The sequence below is a fragment of the Chenopodium album genome, chromosome 20, assembly GCF_948465745.1.
Source record: "Chenopodium album chromosome 20, dcCheAlbu1.1, whole genome shotgun sequence".
Lineage (NCBI taxonomy): Eukaryota > Viridiplantae > Streptophyta > Magnoliopsida > Caryophyllales > Amaranthaceae > Chenopodium > Chenopodium album.
In genome coordinates, this window is record NC_137853.1 from 12,151,004 (window position 1) to 12,171,512 (window position 20,509).

Sequence of the window (20,509 nt, forward strand, 5' to 3'; positions counted from 1 at the left end):
AAAGATTTAAAATGATATTATTATCAGTCCGTCTTGTGTATGGCTAGCCGCATCGTGTGACCACATATAAAAAACAAAGTAATCCCTATAACAGTGACTAAGAACGGCCTGTTCACATTTACTGAACTGAACTGAATTGATTGGAGCTGAACGGAACAACACTACTAGAAAAAGGTCATATTCTGACGGAAATTTTCCGTCGGTAAAGGGCTTAATTCCGTCGCAAATAAACTTTCCGACGGAAATTCGTTGTAAAGCTTCGTCGGAAATACGTTCGTAGGAAATCAGCAAATTTTCGAGGAAAATTCCGTCGGAAACTCGTTTCCGACGAATTTTCCGATGGATTTAGTGGCCTTGGAAAAAAATTTGACTTTTGCTCATGGTCCGTCGTTGATCTCCGACGAACATTTTCCGTCGCTGATTATTGTTTGCGACGAAAAAATCCGTCGGAAAAGATGTATTTTACGACGGAATATTCCGTCGCAAAAGGGGAAAGATTGCGAGGAATATAATTCCGTCGCAAAATTCCGACAGAAAAATCCGTCGCAATTTTGCGACGGAAATATTTTCCTCGCAAATTTTTCCCTTTTGCGACGGATTTTATGTGCAATAATTCCGTCGCAAATAAGGTTTCCGACGAATTTTTTCATCATTTTTCCGTCGAAAATTAGTGTAAACAAGGCATCGAAATTAGTTTATTTTCTGCCATAAACTAATATTTAAAACCTATTCCTGCACCTAGTTCCTGTTTACAAAATTTATCGAATATCGAAAATATTTTTATATATATTTCCACAAAGCCATGCTCCTAGTTGAACATAATAATATATAGTTATTTCCAAAAGAGCGGAAACATAATTAAAAGCTATACAAATTAGATTAACTACATGTCCGTACTACATGAGACTACATGTCCATACTACATAAACCTAAGCTAGGCTACACAATTGCCGGGGTACCCTGACCTGCTCCTCCACTACCCGGGTCATCCTTGGGGTCTCGATGCTGAGGCTGAAAGGTAGAACATGAGTCGTTGCTAGCGAATCGACTCATAAACTCATCCCACCGCTCCTTGTTTTTCCTCTCTATTTCAGCCACTTCACTTTGAATTCGGAGTTGCATCTCAGTTTCCATTTCACTTCTGATTTCATCGCGAAGAGCCTGAACCCTATGCTCCATCTGATCCTGCATCTGAGAAACAACGGAGGGTGTGTACTGCTGTGACGACTTAGAAACTCGACCCATCCGGTTTCTGTAGTACAACTCCGCACTTTGACCAAGACCCCTTACTCGACCCTTCTTGTTGCGGCCACCCACACTCTCCCAATACAACTCATTGGGACTCTTCTTAATCCCTTGAGTACTTGCTTCTTCAGCCTTCTTCTGGTAGGTTTCCTACAAGATATTCATTATACAAACATATATTAAATAAAAAATATATGAAACAGCATAAGTTAATAGTTTTAAAAGTGTCCATGACTTGAAATGAAATAAAACTACCAAATAATTGAAATTAGGAACCATTTTCACCTACACACATTCAATATTGGCTTAATTGCCATCTAGTTTGCCTATTCTCTTCATTTCTTGGATTATGAACTCATTCTTTCACAAATTACTTCAATTTTACATAGTTATAGGTGGTCATGGCTTGAAATAAGATTAGAGAAGCTATTTACTAAGTATAGGAGTCATTTCACTCAAAATAGAGCCAAATAAGGCCAAAAGGCCTTCTAGTTTGCCTATTCTCTACATTTCTTGGATTATGAACTCATTCTTTCTCAAATTAGTTTAATTTTATATAGTTATAGGTGTTTATGGATTGAAATGACATTAAATGAGGTATTTGCTAAGTATAGGAGCAATTTTACTCACAATGAGCCATATAAGGCCAAAAGGCCTTCTAGTTTGCCTATTCTTTTCATTTCTTGGATTATGAACTCATTCTTTCTCAAATTACTTCACTTTTACATAGTTATAGGTGGTTATGGATTTAAATGACATTAAATGAGGTATTTGCTAAGTATAGGAGACATTTCACTCAAAATAGAGCTATGTAAGGCCAAAAGGCCTTCTAGTTTGCCTATTCTCTACATTTCTTGGATTATGAACTCATTCTTTCTCAAATTACTTCACTTTTACATAGTTATAGGTGGTTATGGCTTGAAATGACATTAAATGAGGTATTTGCTAAGTATAGGAGCCATTTTACTCAAAATAGAGCCATATATGGCCAAAAGGCCTTCTAGTTTGCCTATTCTCTACATTTCTTGGATTATGAACCCATTCTTTCTCAAAATACTTCACTTTTACATAGTTATAGGTGGTTATGGCTTGAAATGACATTAAATGAGGTATTTGCTAAGTATAGGAGCCATTTTACTCAAAATAGAGCCATATAAGGCCAAAAGGCCTTCTAGTTTGCCTATTCTCTACATTTCTTGGATTATGAACTCATTCTTTCTCAAATTACTTCAATTTTACATATTTATAGGTGGTTATGGCTTGAAATGACATTAAATGAGGTATTTGCTAAGTATAGGAGCCATTTCACTCAAAATATAGCCAAATAAGGCCAAAAGGCCTTCTAGTTTGCCTATTCTCTACATTTCTTGGATTATGAACTCATTCTTTCTCAAATTACTTCACTTTTACATAGTTATAGGTGGTTATGGCTTGAAATGACATTAAATAAGGTATTTGCTAAGTATAGGAGCCATTTTACTCAAAATAGAGCCATATAAGGCCAAAAGGCCTTCTAGTTGGCAATGTCATTTCGGGCAGATGGCGTGTCACATGTATGCTTTTTCACATCCATGATAGTGTGAATTAACTGATCAAAGAAGTTCTTTTCAACGTGCATGACATCTAAGTTGTGACGGACGAGCAAATGCTTCCAATAAGGAAGTTCCCAGAGCGTGCTTTGCTTGAACCACCCTTTTTTGGCTTTTTTGAGAAGTTTCAGTGCTTCCGGCCCATCTACTGCCCTTGGAAGGTCTTTAACACATTCCCACAGTTCCTCTCCAGACATGATATGTGGTGGTGAACCTTTCTCGACTTTGTTTTTACAAAATGCAGTTTTACTACTTCGAAAAGGGTGATCTACTGGAAGGAATTGGCGATGACAATCAAACCAGGAAACTTTTCCTCCATGGTCAAGCCAAAATGCTTTGCTTTTCTCCATGCAATAAGGACAAGCCTTCTTACCAGCTGTAGTCCAACCAGACAACATGCCATAAGCCGGGAAGTCACTAATGGTCCAAAGGATGGCTGCTCGAAGTGTGAAATTTTGTTTCCTCGAAATGTCATATGTGTTTGCCCCAACTTCCCATAATTGTTTCAACTCTTCTACCAGCGGTTGCATATACACATCCAAGTTGCCCTTAGGGTTTTTAGGACCGGGAACGAGCAACGAAAGGAACATGAATTGTCTTTTCATACACATCGAGGGAGGCAAGTTATAAGGGGTCAAAATGACAGGCCAACAAGAATACTGTCCCCCAAACTTACCATGAGGAGCAAAACCATCTGTACACAAGCCAAGTCGAACATTACAAGGCTCGTTGGCAAAATCTGGAAAACAACTATCAAGATGCTTCCAAGCTTCAGTATCACTAGGGTGCGCCATCGTGCCTTGAACCCGAGTGTTCGAATGCCATGTCATTTCCTCCGAAACTTTCTTGGTTGCATAGAGCCTTTGCAACCTGGGTGTGATCGGGAAATAAAATAGAACATTAAGAGGCACTAAGCTACCTTTAGAAGTCTTCTTGTATCGATCGCTACCACACACCCTACATGTGGTTAACAACACATCATCCTTCCAAAACAGCATACATCCTTTCGGGCATGCATGAATCTTTTCATGAGGCAACTCCAACCCCTTTACAATCTTTTTCACCTCATAGAATGTGTCTGCCATATGGTTGTTGTCAGGAATCGCTTCATTCACCAAAGAAGCAAACCCGTCAACACATCTGTGGGGCAAATTATACTCACACTTAAGACTAGTAATTCTAGCAGCCATCTCTAACACAGACATTGAACTCCCTTCGTATAATGGTTGTTCGGAATTCTTCAACAAATCCAGAAAATGCTTAGCTTGTGCATTAGGCTCCTTCTCTGCAGAAACACTTGCCTCTTCCGAATGCCCTCGGTCTTCATCTTCATTATGACCAAAAGCATCGAAGACCATTTCACGATATTCATTTACCTGTCGTTCAGGAACTCCTTGAAACCCTTCCCCATGACACATCCACTCATAGTAATTAGGAACAAAACCGTTCCGGTACAAATGAAGTTTAACCGTTTCCGCGTCCCAAAGCTTTTTGTTCTTACATTTAAAACATGGACACCTAACTTCATTGGGGTTGCTACTTTCGGGATGATCTTCCACGTATTTAAGGAATTCATCTACCCCTTTCACAAAGGCCGGATTAACAGATTGTCCAACTTTCCTTTCATACATCCAGCTTCGTTCAGTTCGTTTCATGATTACAACTTCTACACAACTCACGCAAATGTATAATCACATTAGTCACAAAATGTATTGAATATTCATTACCCATCAAAGTGTCATGGGAATGCAAATAATATGTTATTCTCGTTTAATTAATTAAAATAAACTAAACGGCAAATAATATTTTTTTAAAAGTAAACTAAACTAATGCTTATTATAAACCAAATAAACTAACATACATAATTAAACAAGCTATTTACTAAACTAACATATTATTTTTTTCCAAAGTAAACTTAACTAACAAAAAATGTTAACATTATAAATTAACATATATCAAACTTAATTTAACTAAGTTAACATTTTATTTCATAATAAACAAAACTAATGCCTATTTTTAACCAAATAACCTAACATACATAATTAAAATAAACTAAACTAAACTAACAAAAATGTTAACATTATAAATTAACATGTATAATTAAACTTAATTTAACTTAGTTAATTTTTTTATTCAAAATAAACAAAACTAATGCCTATTTTTAACCAAATAAACTAAACTAACATATTTCTATATACAATTAAATTTATATATTTCACTAACATGTCATTCATCAACTAAACTAAGAATTTTAAGTTTTATAATGTCATTAAACTCTAGATCTACCCTTTTTATTGACAATTACACCAAAAAAATCCACACTTATAACAAATAAATTTAATTGACATATAATTTAGAGTGTGTAATGTGAGATTCAATTAATTATAGTGTTTTTAAAAATAAAAAATAAAAAAAATAAAAAAAAAACAGAAAACAACCACAAAACTTACCACCTTCGCACAGTGGCCGGAGGTTGTGGTGGTGCTTGTGGTCGTCGACGCAAAGGTGCTGGTTGTGGCGCCTGTCAACCCAAAACAGGTAAGGGTTAGTGTTTAAAAAAAAAAATTAATAAAAACCACAATTCACTTACCGTCGGCAGCCAAGCGGTGGTGGTAGAAGGGAAAGGGGCGGTGGCGGTGGCTGTGGGAGAGAAACCTCAGGGGTCGGTGGCGGTGGCAGAGCAACCTCAGTGCGGTGGCGGTGGCTGGTCCATGAATTACGGTTAGGGTTCTTCGAAAATTAAAAAAAAAAAAAAAAAAAAACAAACAAAGTGCGGCACTTACCTGACGTGTGCACCGACGGTGGCTGAACGGGAGAAAGTCCGGCGCCGGCCGCGGTCTTCCTCTTTCTCCCTTCTCTTCCCCTTTTTTTCTCTCTCTTCTCTTCCCCTTTCTTTCTCTCTCTTCTCTTCTGTTCTGAGGCTAAGGCACGAGGGATTCCTGTTTTGTGTTAAATATTTTCCGACGGAATTTAATTTCCTCGGAAAATTTAAATTTCGACGGAATTTCCGTAGGAAACCAATTTTCGACGGAAAATTCCGTCGCAATTTAATTTTTGCGAGGAAATGTAATTCCGTCGGAAAATTAGCGAGGAATTTTCCGTCGGAAGATCGATTTTCCGACGAAATTTTACGAAGCACACAATTCCGTCGTAAATTTCAAACTTTTCGACGGAAATTGAGGTCCGTCGGAAATAAGGTGTTTTCTAGTAGTGCAAAATAGAGCTGAAATGAATATTTTATGAGAGAAGGAAATTAGGAGCTAAATTGAATTGAACTGAAATTAATCTGAAGTGAACAGGACCTAAGTAATCCCTATAATACTGATTGAGTAACCCCTTTAATGCTGACAAAGTAACCCCTTTAATATTGATCAAGTAACCCCTATTACACTAGCGAAGTAACGGTTGCCAGCAAAATATAAGACTTTGTGTATTGTAGTTGTATCAAATCTTTACCAAAAAAAAAAAAATTAAAAAGGGAAGAGAAATTTTAGAGGGAAAAAGCAAAACCAGGATGTGATACGTGTTACTTTCGGTGTCTATTTTAGTATTAAGTTATTGATTGATGATTAATTTCAAATAATTTTACCTACAAAAACCCTATTATAAATAATAAATAAATAAACCCTACAAAATTTCTTATTTTGAAAAATAGTGTAAATTTATAAACCCAGAGTATTATATAATCTAATAGTTTGTGACACACTGTTTTTTCTTTGGTAATAAGTGTAGTTCATTACCTTAACCACAAACAAGTTCACTCCCACAAGAACAGAGATTAGAATCGATCCTAAGATCTCTTGAAACCGGGAGGGAGTTCTAACCACTTGAACTATCCCTCACTCTCATTTTCATTAATAAGTACATATATAACCCCCACACACATACTTGTGGTTGAGGAATATGTCACACAAACTTTGAATAATATCGACCTCCAATCACATTCATTTTGAATTTTTATCATGTTTGGACACACAAATCCAACAAAGAAATTACATTATATTACAATAAACTTATAAACTATATGAAAAAGCTCGAAATTTCAATACAAAAATGTAATTTGTATGACAGACACACTACACATACATTCCATTCCTTAAACAGCCAAACCAACCCTACCCCTTATCAATTAATTACAAATACTATGAAAACAAGAGATCAATACAAAAAACATTGCCCTTGAATCATTTCTCCTATGACACCCAAACCATTAAATTAAATTGTTTAATGTACAAAAAAAACTAGATTTTACAACTTGAGGAAACAAATATACAAATAAAACAAAAAGAAACAAAAATCATGAAATTTATCATCATTATTGTTGTTCCCTTATTTTTTCTCCTTGAGAAGGGCTTCTCCAAAATCCTGTAGAGTAAAATTTTTCCCACATTTCCTCTTCCAATTGCATCAATTCCTTATCCATAATAATATTATCATCACTACTTATACTTCCACAAGTTCCTGGATCCATCACCACCAAAGTTGTCGCGTGCTCGGTTTGATACCTCGTATCTTCGAAAGGGATACTATATCGACATGGACTAGCCCTACTCGAGGCGGCGAATGATTGAAGGGGAAGGAGTCCTTTTTTCATCATTCGTCGCCTTCGGTGTGTTCTTAGGGCCTTCTTGCATATACTTGCTGGAACTTTGTAGACAAATAGCACAAATAAATTGATTAATGTGCATGGACAACAACACCACACCGCAGCGCACTCCGCTGTGGTGCCTCCGGCCATCTCCGCCAATCTACCACTAGGTGGTGATGACGGAGATGGTTGTAGGAGTGCGTGTTTCCTCCTATACGCCGCTGTCCCCGAACGGAGGTTTATCTTTTTCTGAGTCATAATATACGTACCAAAATAGTAATAATAATAATAATATAATCTATATATCTATATACATATACTTGCATATATTATAAACAATGATGATTTCCCCGACTCCTGAAGAACATTCATGAGTCGGGTTATGGAAACCCCTTCCTTATATTTGTTTTTAATTTTTAAAAAATATAAAAGTTAATAGAAAAGCCAATAGCCCGACCTCACAAGCGGATCTCGAGAGATCCGATTGTGATCACGGGGAGGACAAATATTAGCTTCTACAAGGACGATCATTGGAAACTTAGAATATAATAATAGTTTTTTAGAATGAAAAAAATATAGGTTTCACCTTGAAAAGAGGGAAGGTGTTTTATGATATATTGGTTTAGTTTTTTTTCCTCCTACTTTTATGTCAAAATGAGTGAATTTTTCGCAGGAAATTTATGAAGTTTTGTGGCACATATTGAATTGTGGACAAGAGAGTGTGAGACAGAATTGAAGGTGGAAGACAATGGTGAGTTGCACTTAGATGATTTTAGCATGTCCACCAACTCCATATCAAAATCTTTGATGTATAATAGGTGCACGTATGTACATGCATTATGCTTATTTCATCATATTGTTCAACTATTTAAACTCCATTAGTCTTTAAATTTTTTTAAAAAATTAATTAGATAAGTGTTGAATAAGGAAAAAAAATGTGAAATGAAACTTCTATTTAGGGTTAAAACTATCAGGTGAAATGAGACTTCTATTATAATTAAACATTTTTTTAAACTATTAATATCACTTAAAATAAAGGATAGGTAAGCCACACTTAGGACCTGTTCTCATTGACTGAACTCAGCTGAACTGAACTGAGCTGAGCTGTACTGAACTGAAATGAATATTTTATAAGAGAAGGAAATTAGGAGCTGAACTGAAATAAACTGAGCTGAGCTGAGCTGAGCTGAACTGAACTCAGCTGAACTGAACTGAATTTCAACGTAAGAGAACAGACCCTTACAATGCTATATTTAATTTTTTGATCATCTATAAGGATCTAAATTTAATTATCATTCTGGTTATATATAACAATATAAGGATCCAAAATTTAATTAATTTTGGAATTTTGGAAAAACATTTCTATCAAGTTAATCATATTATTAGTCCATTTATGTGGAAAAGCAAAGTTTCATCTAACAAATTAACAACATTATAAAACTTTTGTTTGTGGATTTTTTTTTATTGCCAAAAATTCTAAACTGTTTTTTTTAGCACCCTTACTAATAATAAAAGGTTGTATTTTGTCACCAACCACAAAAAAGCAAATATTGAATTCTACCACTATTTAAATTATGCCTGAAGAAATTAATTTAAATAAAATCGAATAGGTAAAGATGTAGTTTGAGAGAAGTCATGTAATGGAAAATTGTGGAAAAGAAAGGAAAAAATAACTGTTATTGATGAACCTAACTAACGAATTCATGATCATTATTTCTTCAACAACAAGTTTTTAGGGTCTGTTCTGTTCACCTTATTTTCACTTATTTCAGGTGTAATAAGTTTAGATAAGTTCAGATACGTTTAATAAGTTCTGATAAGGGTTACCCAACTACGAATCTAAAGTGGCATGGCAAGCTAATTGTCCAGCTTGCCATTGGAGTTGCTCTTAGAACTTAGTATTCAATTTATTTTATTTATTTAATTATTTTATTAATTTTTTTTTTAAGGAAATACTTAGTACTCAATTACTCCATTTCTTTTTGTTCTCCCCATTTGGAATGTTAACAATATTCATAAATGAGAAAATCTAAATAGTTACTCTCAACATATACGAAGTAAAACATAACATTGTCATATTATTGGTCTTATATATTAGATTCATCTCAAATTCTCAATGAATAATTTGTTAATATTCAAATGTTACTAATTTAAGGATAATTATGATAAATTGACAAACGTCCATATTCAAATTAGAAAGAAGTTTTTATTCAAAAAAAAAAATAAAAAAAAATTAGAAAGAAGTTTTAGGAACGAATTGACGAAGTATATGTTAAGATGGTCCGTCCTCAGAAAATTATATAATTGTATATGCTAATATGCTATTATCCATCCTTATCCTTTTTAACTGAGCAATTTGATGAAAGTCTTCCTGATTACCAATACTGAAATCTTTGCACTAAAATCTACCATATCATATTTAGTTGGCCACCCTATTATTAGAAAGAGAAAAAGATAAGAGATTATTACTAAGAAAAAAATGGCGCCATTGTTTGTAGCGTTAGTTAACCCCCAAATATAGAGACCACTATATATAACTTTGTGAGGCATCCAAATTGATTGCATAATTCCTTCCGTGGTATACAAATTGGATTAAAAAAAATAATAATAATAAAATCATGATGTACTTTCCATGGGATACAAATTACATTGATTTGTAACTAAATACACAATCATGCCACTCTCATATTCTCTTTCCTTAATTTCTTTCTCGTCTTCATGTTCAATTTTTAAGGTGATGTTTTGAGTTTTGGTTATATAAATCTCTTTGAGAAGGGGAGAGGAAATTAAAGAAAATGGATGGCTCAATGGGCATGGGAGTTATGGCTGTTTTCGCCGTCTCAGGAAGTGTAGCACTCCTTGCACTCCAAGTCCACAATCGCCTCCTTTCGGATTTTATGAAGAAAATTGAATTCGAATTTGGTAAATTTATTTACATAGAATTTAATGTTTGTGAATCTTAATCCTTTTGAATGTAACATATTTGTTCAAGCTCATTCCTATCATTTTGGGATCAAGGCTTATTAGACATTTTTGTTATGTTGTTGCACTACACGTAAAATTTGATTATTGAAATCTTTCAAGCCCTCGATTTCTCCAAGACAAAATGCTAATTTAAGGACATAAATATGGAAAGTGTCAATGCATAATTATATATAACAACCTGTTTATTTTCTTCAATCAGGATGTGGAAAGTGTCAATGCAAGAGAAGAATTCAATTCGCGGATAATGTACAAGAGCCATTACCCACTGAATGTGAAAAGGAATCATGTGAAACTAACCCGGCAAAACCATGTTGTGAAAGGAGCTACAATGGAGAAGGAACAATGCCTCTTAACAGGTTGGCATTATACAGAGGCATGATAAAGAATAAGATGTCATTTCCTAAGTCGGAATATGGAGTCTCACGAGGAAGGAATGCACTTTATGTTCATACTAATAGCTACTAATTTTTTGATATGTAAATAAATCGATTTCTTTTAAAGCATGAGATTGTACATTTTTTGCGATGAGTAGATAGATGGCCTTTTTTTTTTTTTTTTTTGGTCACGGATTTTATAGAGGTAATTAATTAAAAGATTGATCATTAGTAAAAGATAAATTCACGATCCACTCGAGTAATTAACAAATTGTTGGAAGAGGTTCATCAAGTAAAACTTTTCAGTAAAGAGATCAATAAGCCTTATTCCTAAAACCAAAAAAATAACTATAGGGTGCAGCCAAAATATGTCGAGCACAAAATTATTTTTCTTACAAATCTCAAAATGCAAAATTCCAAGATCAAGTTACGTAATAAATAGGTACAAAGTATAAAGGAGTCTATTTTGAGTACCATTAATTTATATCATGGCTCCTAAATCAACACTTTTAGAGAGGATTAGAAGAGATTGATTGCGTACATTTTGGTTTAATTATAGTTTAAGGGTGCTTATGTATGTCAATTTGTGCAGAACAAAGCAAATGTTTTCAGCAGACTAGCAGAGTAAAATAATTAGCCCTAGTATAAAAATGAAAGAAAATGATGAGCCAACCCATAAATAGAAAATTTAAATCGCAAAAGATGTACGAAATGTAACTCAAATTTACAAAATGAGGCTATATGCCTATATTCACAATTAGACAAACAAACAGAAGAGAGTTTCAGAGTCACAATGTTAACATCAGAAATTGGGAGTTGAAGCAACTGATGAGGAACTTCTAATGAAAGTTGTCCATAACAAGTTCAATCTTTGTAGTTTCTTTACTTCTTTTACTACAATTGATATTTAATGTAAATTTTGTATCCATTTATCAGAATAATTACATTTTTTTCAATTAATTTTTACCATATGATCAGCAAGAATTGATTGATAAGCAAGTGCTGTTGCTTGCAATATAAGTTTAGGACAACATAAATTTTTTTTTTTTTTAAATGTAGGGGGGGGTTTGTAAAATTTCCAAAAAAAAAAAAAAAAACCAGCACTGAAGACAAATAGGCTACATCCTTAATAATAGAAGGATTTTAGGTTCTAACCATAATCCTGCAAAATTGAGTCTTACTTCATATTCATCCTGCCATCCATATATCAAACTGCTTAGGCTTCTGAAAAGGAAACAGGAAAACCGCCTATAACTAATCCTATGTTTTATACTCATAAAGCACAAAAGGTAAAACAATTTAACTTCTCCCGGTTGTCCCACCTTATCCCAGGAAGTTCATGATAACCAAATGGAGAACTAGATTGCAAAGAACAAAGTCTGCAAATGCTCGCTCTGGAGTTAAATCCTGCAATGAAATTGATATCATTAGACAGCCCGCAAAGATCAGAAATCAAGCATGAATTCCAAATTATTATTTTCTCAAGTAATTCCCAGTACTAGAAATAAGTAGCACTATTGATTCAGGGTGATTTGATGTTTTGGTTTACAAAGACATGAATCAATAGAGCAGGAACCCAAGGTCATATAAAGTCTAGCACGAGTGTGCACAATTTGGTGTACTAGCGAGATATTTACAAAAGGTAGTTACTACCATGGGCATGGTGCCCCTGGTCATGGCTATGAACTTGACAAATGAAGATCATGGATCAATGGGGTAGTGACATTATCAAAACACACCTAAGCACATCCCTATAATGAAGGGCGTAGTTATAACCTCGCTTCTAGCACATAGGAGACGGGGGTGCTATGTGGAGACTGTTAGCTCCACTATTCAAAGAACTAGAATTGTGGCACCCATTGGTGATGAGTAGTGGGGCTGTAACCGCTTAACGATCATCAAGAAGTAAATTCAAGATTATAGTAGAGTGGGTATGCGTGCTTTATTGCTAGGCGGTTATCCCATGTGTATGAGAGACTTAGTGGCTGTTATTGCTGAATGGTTATTCTAAAGCCTGGATCTTATAATATAGAAGCACTATTGACAGTAGACGGTTATACTACTCCTCACTGACCACTTCTATGAGGATCACGCAAAAGTCAGAAGACTCCATAAGCAACATGCATTCCTAAAATATAGAAGCACAACTCCTAGTGAGCAACTACACAGACAAGAGGGCAGTAAAAGTGGAATCTACAGACAATTACACTAACATCATGGACCCTAACATGCAGTATCATGATGATAGTTGCTGGTTATGGCATTGGCTAGCGGTTATGTCCTGAAGCCTCCTAAAAACATGGAAACTTGCCCAGGTGACAGATAGTTATCCTAGCTGGGTTAGACAGCGTCTCTCTGTGCCTATTCTTTTTTTAAAACACTCTTCAACTTTGAGTCTCTACACACAACCACCACCACCACCACCCCCACCCCCCTCTTTCCTCCCAAAACAAACATAGGCTATTTAGCACACCTGGTGAATGCCTTATTCCATTATGTTTAGTGATGTTTCATCTTGATCTCAGAGGCATCAGTAAGATTTGTCTGATAAATAAATATGGAGTACCATACTATGGATCAAAATCCTGAACAGACACATTTGTCATAAAAATTTACAGTAGATGTTCAAACTTGCTGTAACCTGCCCTCAAAAAATAATAATTTATAAAAAGAGGCTTTCAACAATAATAGATGTCTCAAATCCTTAAATAAAACACTCCAAAATAAGAAATTTGGCTAGACACCATACCTTGAATTCCTTGTTTTCCTTGTTCACCTGAATGCGAAGACATACTACAGCAAAAAATAATTTATAGGTTTAAGCTCCAAAGCAAAAAAAATTCTTAATGGAAAATATAGATGGATGATTAGACATACCAGCAAGAACAGCTGTACCGACACAAGAAAGAACACCAGACAGAAAAGAGTTGAATGGAAAAGATCCAACTACTGCCATATAAGCCACCTATTTGAAGACCAATTAAAGGTTTTAGGTGTCACAAATGAGAAATGATAAACAAAGATACACAAAAGAATGTAATTTCATGCAAAATCAGCAAATGACATAATATGCAACTATCTGAGCAGCATCTCACGACTGACACTTTCCACAGTGCTATAGCACATTAAATACCTTGCCTGTTTACAAGCACTAATACATGTCTTTAATAGTTACATGAAGAAGCTCACATGATAAGAAGACCACCATTTTTTTTTTAAATCTTAAAACATTAAAACATCTAAAAGAAGTGAAAGTAAACAAGACATCTCTCCTCAAAATGATGAAAGCATGAAGGCCTGCCCCAATAAATATAATGCTTTTTGTTTAAGGAGCTTTCTTTAGATGTTGAGCTGCCCAAACAAACAATGAAGCTGAACAACCCACTTGAGCAAAAGACCATATAAAGCGCAGATAACACACTTGATAAAACAAACCATAATGTCCATAATATTTGCTTCTTTGCTCTACCAATTAACCAAAGTTGAATCAATGGAAGATCTTGGACAAACAGTTGGGGGGTAGGGGAGGCAAGATTTGATCCTCCAACCTTTTGGTCTAAAATAGAATACTTAACCACTAGAATATGCAACCCAATTTTCAGCTATAAATGGAAATCCTCAAATTGCTAGCAAAGTAATCCCCTCCAATCACTCATCATAATCTTACATTATAAAGCATGACTCCAAGAACACATATTACTCTCCTCGAACAACAAACTGAAAGCAAAGAAACATCGCGTAGAGATGAAAGCCAGAAAATGCAGGGGACTGCAACCTCAAAAGGGAACCATTGTAGTACAAAGATGACACTCATGATACGAACACTCTAAGTCAGGTCATGCATCTCATAGTGGTTTTCCACAAATACTCAATAAATCATATTGGTGCAAGGTAATGACTCGAGGAGATAGTAATGTCGCATTTGGATGGCCAAGATAATTAAACCATGACAAACAGACACGTGTTTATCTTCATGGATTCCACTTAACCTAATACATTAGCATCTAAAGAAGGAAATGGATGCAATGAAAATCGAAGAGAAACAAAAACACAGTGGTCACATACTCACATGCTTGCTAGAGAAATGCATTACCTAATACATTCATATGGACACGGGAAAATATTAATCAAATTGTACAAGAACTTGATGACCATTTCCCTTCATTATCTTACATCAAATCGGCTGACAATGCTCAATGTTCATCACCATTATCAAAATCTATACTGTACTTCCATTTTTCCTTGCATCAAAATCTAAGTCCCAAATTGCAAGATCTTCCTGTACTCTCCTAAACCCAATAACACCGACCTTGCATCTACATAACTACACTTTCGGTACACTGACTACACTAATTGGAATTATACACGAGGAGATACAAAAGGTTGTAGCTACAATCAATGTGCCTTTTACCTGATCGACCAGCTAGGAACAATAGAAGAAATACATAGATTTTCACACAAAGACAGAGGTACATAAGTCATATGCAAGTCAAACCTAGAAAACTACTCCCTTTGTTATATATCAAATTTTCAACTTGATATTGGTGCAAATTAAGAGTAAGCGTAATTGAATAATTGTTGAATAAATATAAAGAAGTGGATTGAGAAAGAACATAATTAAGAGAAGGTACAAGGATAGAGAGTGAAAAATGGAGATAAATCATTGCAAAAAACAAATATTCTGTCCAGATTTTTCTCACTTCTCTTAAATGATGTTTTAATCCATCATTCACCCTTATCTTTTCACTTAAATTTTTTCTTTCTCCATCACATCCACCCTTTTTCTCTCTCCATCACTCTCCATTCTCTTAATCATTCTTCTGTTTCTAACCAATCTCAATTTAATACTAGCTTTTTCGTTAAACACTCCATCAAAGTAAGATGAACTTCTTAACCAAATGTGAAGCACTCCAACCAGAATTCAGCATTACTTTGAAAATAGGAAAAACAACTCAAACAGTCAAACTATCCCTGAAAGTTCCTAAGGCTATAAGTCGCTAGGCCTAACCTACAGCATTTTGAAATGATATGCGCCTTATGCAAAGGCTAAACCAACAGGAGAAGAAACAATGTGCTACCATCCTGTATGGCACTTGATTATACAAAGGTTTATTGCTGCCGCCACCAATAATCTACTCCAAAATAGCATCACAGATCTCACATCCTACAATAATACATCGAATGTAACTTAACTGATTGATCTAAGACAATTCATCATTGTTTACAACAATATCCTCCCATAAACAACAAGCAAAAGGGATGATGTGCTGGCTGCAGAGGCTAAAGCAACAGGAATCTTGGGGGAAAATATGTGTTTCCATCATCTACATAAGTACATAAAGCTTATTGCTGTCGCCACCAATAACGTACTCCAAAATAGCATCACAGGCCTCATTCTCTACTATAACTCTGCAAATTTAATTAAAACTGATTATCTAACACTGCTCATCCTTGACCTCAATTTCTTCCAGTTGACATCAACACTGACCATCAACTTCCTCAACTAATCCCAATCTACAATTATTATTAAGTTAGCCTGTGCCACACACTTACCATACTCCCTCCATTTTTTATTTTAATTTTTTTTTTTTTTTTGAAATGTATCACTTGAGATTTTGCACTATTCATATTTTACCTTTGACTTAATTTTTTTTTTTAAAACTATATAATTTATAAACATGATCATATAATATATTGTTGGATTTGTTACAATATCTTCTTTCATAATATAATTTTTTATATATTTTTTACTAATATCTAATTAAAGATATTGATGGGCAAAGTTGTGCCTTGGGAAATGTGAAAACTCAAGTGATGCATTAAAAAAAATAAAAAAACAAAACAAAAACAAAGGGAGTATATCCTTAAAATCATTGTAACTAAGATATACGCCTCATGCAGTCATGCATCAAGTAATTTTCCACCACCTCCATACTTAAGCAACCAATTTCCATTCCCATTTTCAACAAATATTTTGTAAGAACTTCCACCTCTAAATCATAGGATAACTTTTGAGTGGCCACAATAAAATTGTGGCCATTGTATTAAATCAAATCACAACCGTTCATTACTAATTTCTATTGACTACCGTGGAGGCGTGAACCGTTGATATGGATTACTTTTCATTTTATTTTAAAAAAAATTGAAAAAAAAATTAAAAAAACTACCACATTCTTATCAGTTTCTTCTTTGTTTACTCAGTAATTTTTTCCCTTAACTTCTTTTCAATCTTTCTTCTTTATTTTGAAACATATTATTTAATCTTTTACGCAAATATGTATGAAGTGTTCTTTTGCAAATTAGTTGTCTATTTAAACTACTAGCAGTTAAAGTATAAAACCAAACTGCTGATGTATCTCTTCAGCATTGCCAATAGCAAAAAATTGTAGCACTCTTGAATTCAAGCAACTCTATTTAAATGCCAGATTCAGAGGCTGAAATTGAGCTGATCCAATGCCATAGCACTATGCGCAAAAAGCACATAGAAAAGCAGACCAGTGGATCCACAATAGCATTGTGGCGATTTCGTTATCCCATTGCAAGATTCACAGCACATACCCAGGCATGTGAAATTAATTTAAACTTGAAACAAAATGGAACTTGGCAATTGCCAATATCTAACTGTTATTATTTGAAATCAATTTCCAAACTCCCAACTATTTAGCCTGAAATAAAGCCATAATAAAAAGCTAAAGGCATATGGAGTAAAGCAAATGGTGGATTCAAGAAAAATTAATTTCAGTGAAGACGGCAATAATGGTTGGACTTGGAGCCAATCGTTTAAATCAGTATACATGGATCACGACCAAAAATTGAAGAGAAGTAAAGGGGGAAAAAATACTGAGTAAACAAAGAAGAAACTGAAACAGAAACTGATACGACCGTGGTATTTTTTATTTCTTTTTTTGGTCAAAGTTTAATAAAAATAAACCATATAACTGGTTCACATTAGTCAATAAAATAAACGGTTGTGATTTGATTTCATACAACGGCTATAATTTTGTTGCGGCCATTTGAAAACTATCCGAAACCATAATCCTGTTGTTTCCTTTAAGTTGTAACATTTGCCAAACGTTACAAGCTATACAACATTTCCAAGCACTTGATCTCAAGTATGGTTGCGCATTATAGACCGTAAATTAGCAAACATTTGCAACGAAAAAGAAACAGATTAAGTACAATAGACTAAAACATATGCATCATATCAATCAAAAGCCTATCACTCGTAATCCAAAGCGTAGTGTTGTATCAATCGATTGCATTCTCAATCAACCTTATAACCCTAATTGCATCGCAGTTTGCAAAATTTGATCGAAAAGTAGATCGAATCGATAATGAAAAATGCAATTCAATTGAAATCAAACAAGGCAAATAATGAACAGATCTACAAATAAATTACCTGAATCAAAGCAGTGGAGATAGCAAAAACGACGTAGAGATCGATGATCTACAGAATCCAAAAAAATAAATTTCAATATAATTAGTCGGAAAATCAAAGAAAGATAGAGAAGGAAGAAGAGTTGAGGAGGAGAGAGAAAGAGAAGGACCTTGAGATTAGTGGGAGTGGCGGCGTAAGAAGAACGGAGAGTGTGGAATAAGGCTTGAGCATCCTTGCTTGTTGACCTCGCCATTGTTTTCTCTCTCTATTTCTCTCTTTCCTTGCTCTCTTCTGTTTCAGCAGTGATGTAAATGTTGATTAGGTGAACGACTGAACGATGATGATCTTAATTCTTAAACTTCGAGTTTTGGAGGGTTTTGAAGAGTACTCGTACAATTGTGCCAACACTTCGAAATTATCGGCAAACACAAAAACAAATGTGGTATTAGGAGTTAGGACAATGCGTAATAAGGCTCGTTAGATCGACTTATTCAACTACAGCCTTCCGTCGCTCCAACGAATCAAAGAATCTTTTCACTTTAAAACTTATAAAGTAACCTCGTTCTTTGTATCTCATGGTTACAAGATCACACATCTTACCATCTGAGCCACGACCAATTTATATCTTCTATATATACATAAATAGGGGTGTCAATCGGGTTTGCGGTTCGGTTTTTGGTTCGGTTTATCGGTTTTCGGTTTACAATGGATCGGTTTTTAACGGGTTGGAATTATTATCGGGTCAGTTCGGATCGGTTTTAAATAATTTCGGGTCGGTTCGGTTAGGTTTATTTTTATTACAGTTTCTTTTCGGGTCGGATTCTAATCGGGTCGGGTTATAATTAGTTCGGGTCATAATCGGTTCGGGTTAAAGTCGGTCGGTTTAAAAACGGTGTTTGTCAATTTAAAGCGGGTTTTGGGTCAAAACATATCGGGTCCTAATCGGGTCGGGTTGTAATCGGTTCAGGTCATAATTGGCTCGAGTTGAACTTAGTCGGTTTGACAACTGGTTTTGCCAGTTTTAAACGGGTTACGTTAACGTATATATCCTAGTATATCCTCAACATTCTATAATTAGTTATTCCAATAGATCATACGGAGTATTAATTAGTTGTTTAGCTTTAATTAAGTTCCTTTTTTGTATAAAGATTTTCAAGATCAAATAATAATAACAAATCTAGAGTTAGCTTTTGATTCAGATTTTTTAATACAATATAGTGTTCGGCTTTAAGTTACAGGTTGTAAATTAAACGATTTGGGTTTATCGGGGTTTTGTCGGGTTTAATCGGTTTCGGTTTACAATGGGTCGGGTTGCTATCGGTTTTGGAAGTACTCGGTTTGGGTTGTTCTCGATTTCGGGTTGTATCAGTTTGGCTTGATAACGGGTACGGTTCATTAACGGTTCTCAAACATTCGGATCGGTTCAGTTTCAGGTTTTAAAAAATCAGGCTGGGTCGGTTTACAGTTTTAAAATAACAGGTTCATAGCGGTTCGGTTCCTTTTCGGAACAGTTCGAAACGGTTTGGATTCACCAGTTTGGGTCGATTTTTGACAGCTCTATACATAAATAAATATATGTATAAGTAAGCACAAAAAAAATATATATATATATATATATATATATAGCCTGAAAAAAATAAATAAAGAGGAATAGCCTCAACAATTCCTAAACAATGGAAATGTAATATATTCAACAATGGGATTTTGGAATACATATTGTTTTGAAGTAGTAACCCGATGCAACGCCCGGGGTACACACTAGTTGGAAAATTAAATGTTTTTCTTGAGAGAAATGAAGAGTTTAAAAGGAAGAACCTTTAATATACACCCATAAATTGTATTAAATCAAGGGATTTTTTTTTTTTAAAGTAAGATACATGGAGGAGTTTAGGTACGTCTTCTCACAAGACCGTGACCTAAACTATCAAGGAGTAAAAAATAAGAAAATTTACTATCTAAAAAAGGATCTATATCTTGATGAGTCGGAGTATAGTAGCCGAGAGAGGCAACATAGTCTGCTGCCCGATTTCCTTCCCGATAGATGTGTCTTGCCTGAAAACTCGAAAAAGAATCCAAAATAGTCTTGACATCCGCCATAAGAAGCTGAAGTTTCCATGGACAGCTAAAATGACCCTGCAAAATATTAATAACAATAAGATTATCGCCTTCAATAAAAATATCTGAAATATTAAAATTTCTAGCAAGAAGGAGGCCATTGCGAAGGGCAATAGCTTCTGCAAGGTAGGCCGGACAAGAGCCTAAATTATAAGTACGACTGGCCACATGATTACCCAGGTGGTCTCGAATGACCACACCTGCAGTAGCAGAATTCTGATTGGCAGAACCATCA

General features: G+C 34.8%; 1 protein-coding gene across 2 annotated transcripts; it reads right to left on the reverse strand.

Annotated features, from left to right (window-relative positions):
• Window positions 1-11,869: 11,869 nt before the first annotated feature.
• On the reverse strand, window positions 11,870-18,527 carry LOC145597835 (dolichyl-diphosphooligosaccharide--protein glycosyltransferase subunit DAD1-like). Of its 2 annotated transcripts, none has more exons than XM_081654084.1 (6): window positions 18,329-18,527; window positions 18,181-18,228; window positions 13,659-13,746; window positions 13,531-13,574; window positions 12,104-12,188; window positions 11,870-11,974 (listed from the first exon to the last, which is right to left on the reverse strand). In XM_081654084.1, the coding sequence occupies exons 1-5, from the start codon at window positions 18,410-18,412 to the stop codon at window positions 12,105-12,107; spliced, it is 348 nt and encodes a 115-aa protein (XP_081510210.1). In that variant the 5' UTR covers window positions 18,413-18,527; the 3' UTR covers window positions 11,870-11,974; window position 12,104. The 2 variants fall into 2 exon arrangements, with proteins under 2 accessions (XP_081510210.1, XP_081510209.1); XM_081654083.1 differs by having other exon boundaries at window positions 11,870-12,005; window positions 18,329-18,526.
• Window positions 18,528-20,509: the final 1,982 nt, after the last annotated feature.

Excerpts from the sequence above, each read along its gene's own strand:
- LOC145597835 (XM_081654084.1), bottom strand. The coding sequence starts at position 18,412 with ATGGCGAGGTCAACAAGCAAGGATGCTCAAGCCTTATTCCACACTCTC. Across the intron at positions 18,229-18,328 it reads CCACTCCCACTAATCTCAAG|ATCATCGATCTCTACGTCGT; the intron begins GTCCTTCTCTTT and ends TGGATTCTGTAG. Across the intron at positions 12,189-13,530 it reads AGGAAAACAAGGAATTCAAG|GATTTAACTCCAGAGCGAGC; the intron begins GTATGGTGTCTA and ends ATTTCATTGCAG.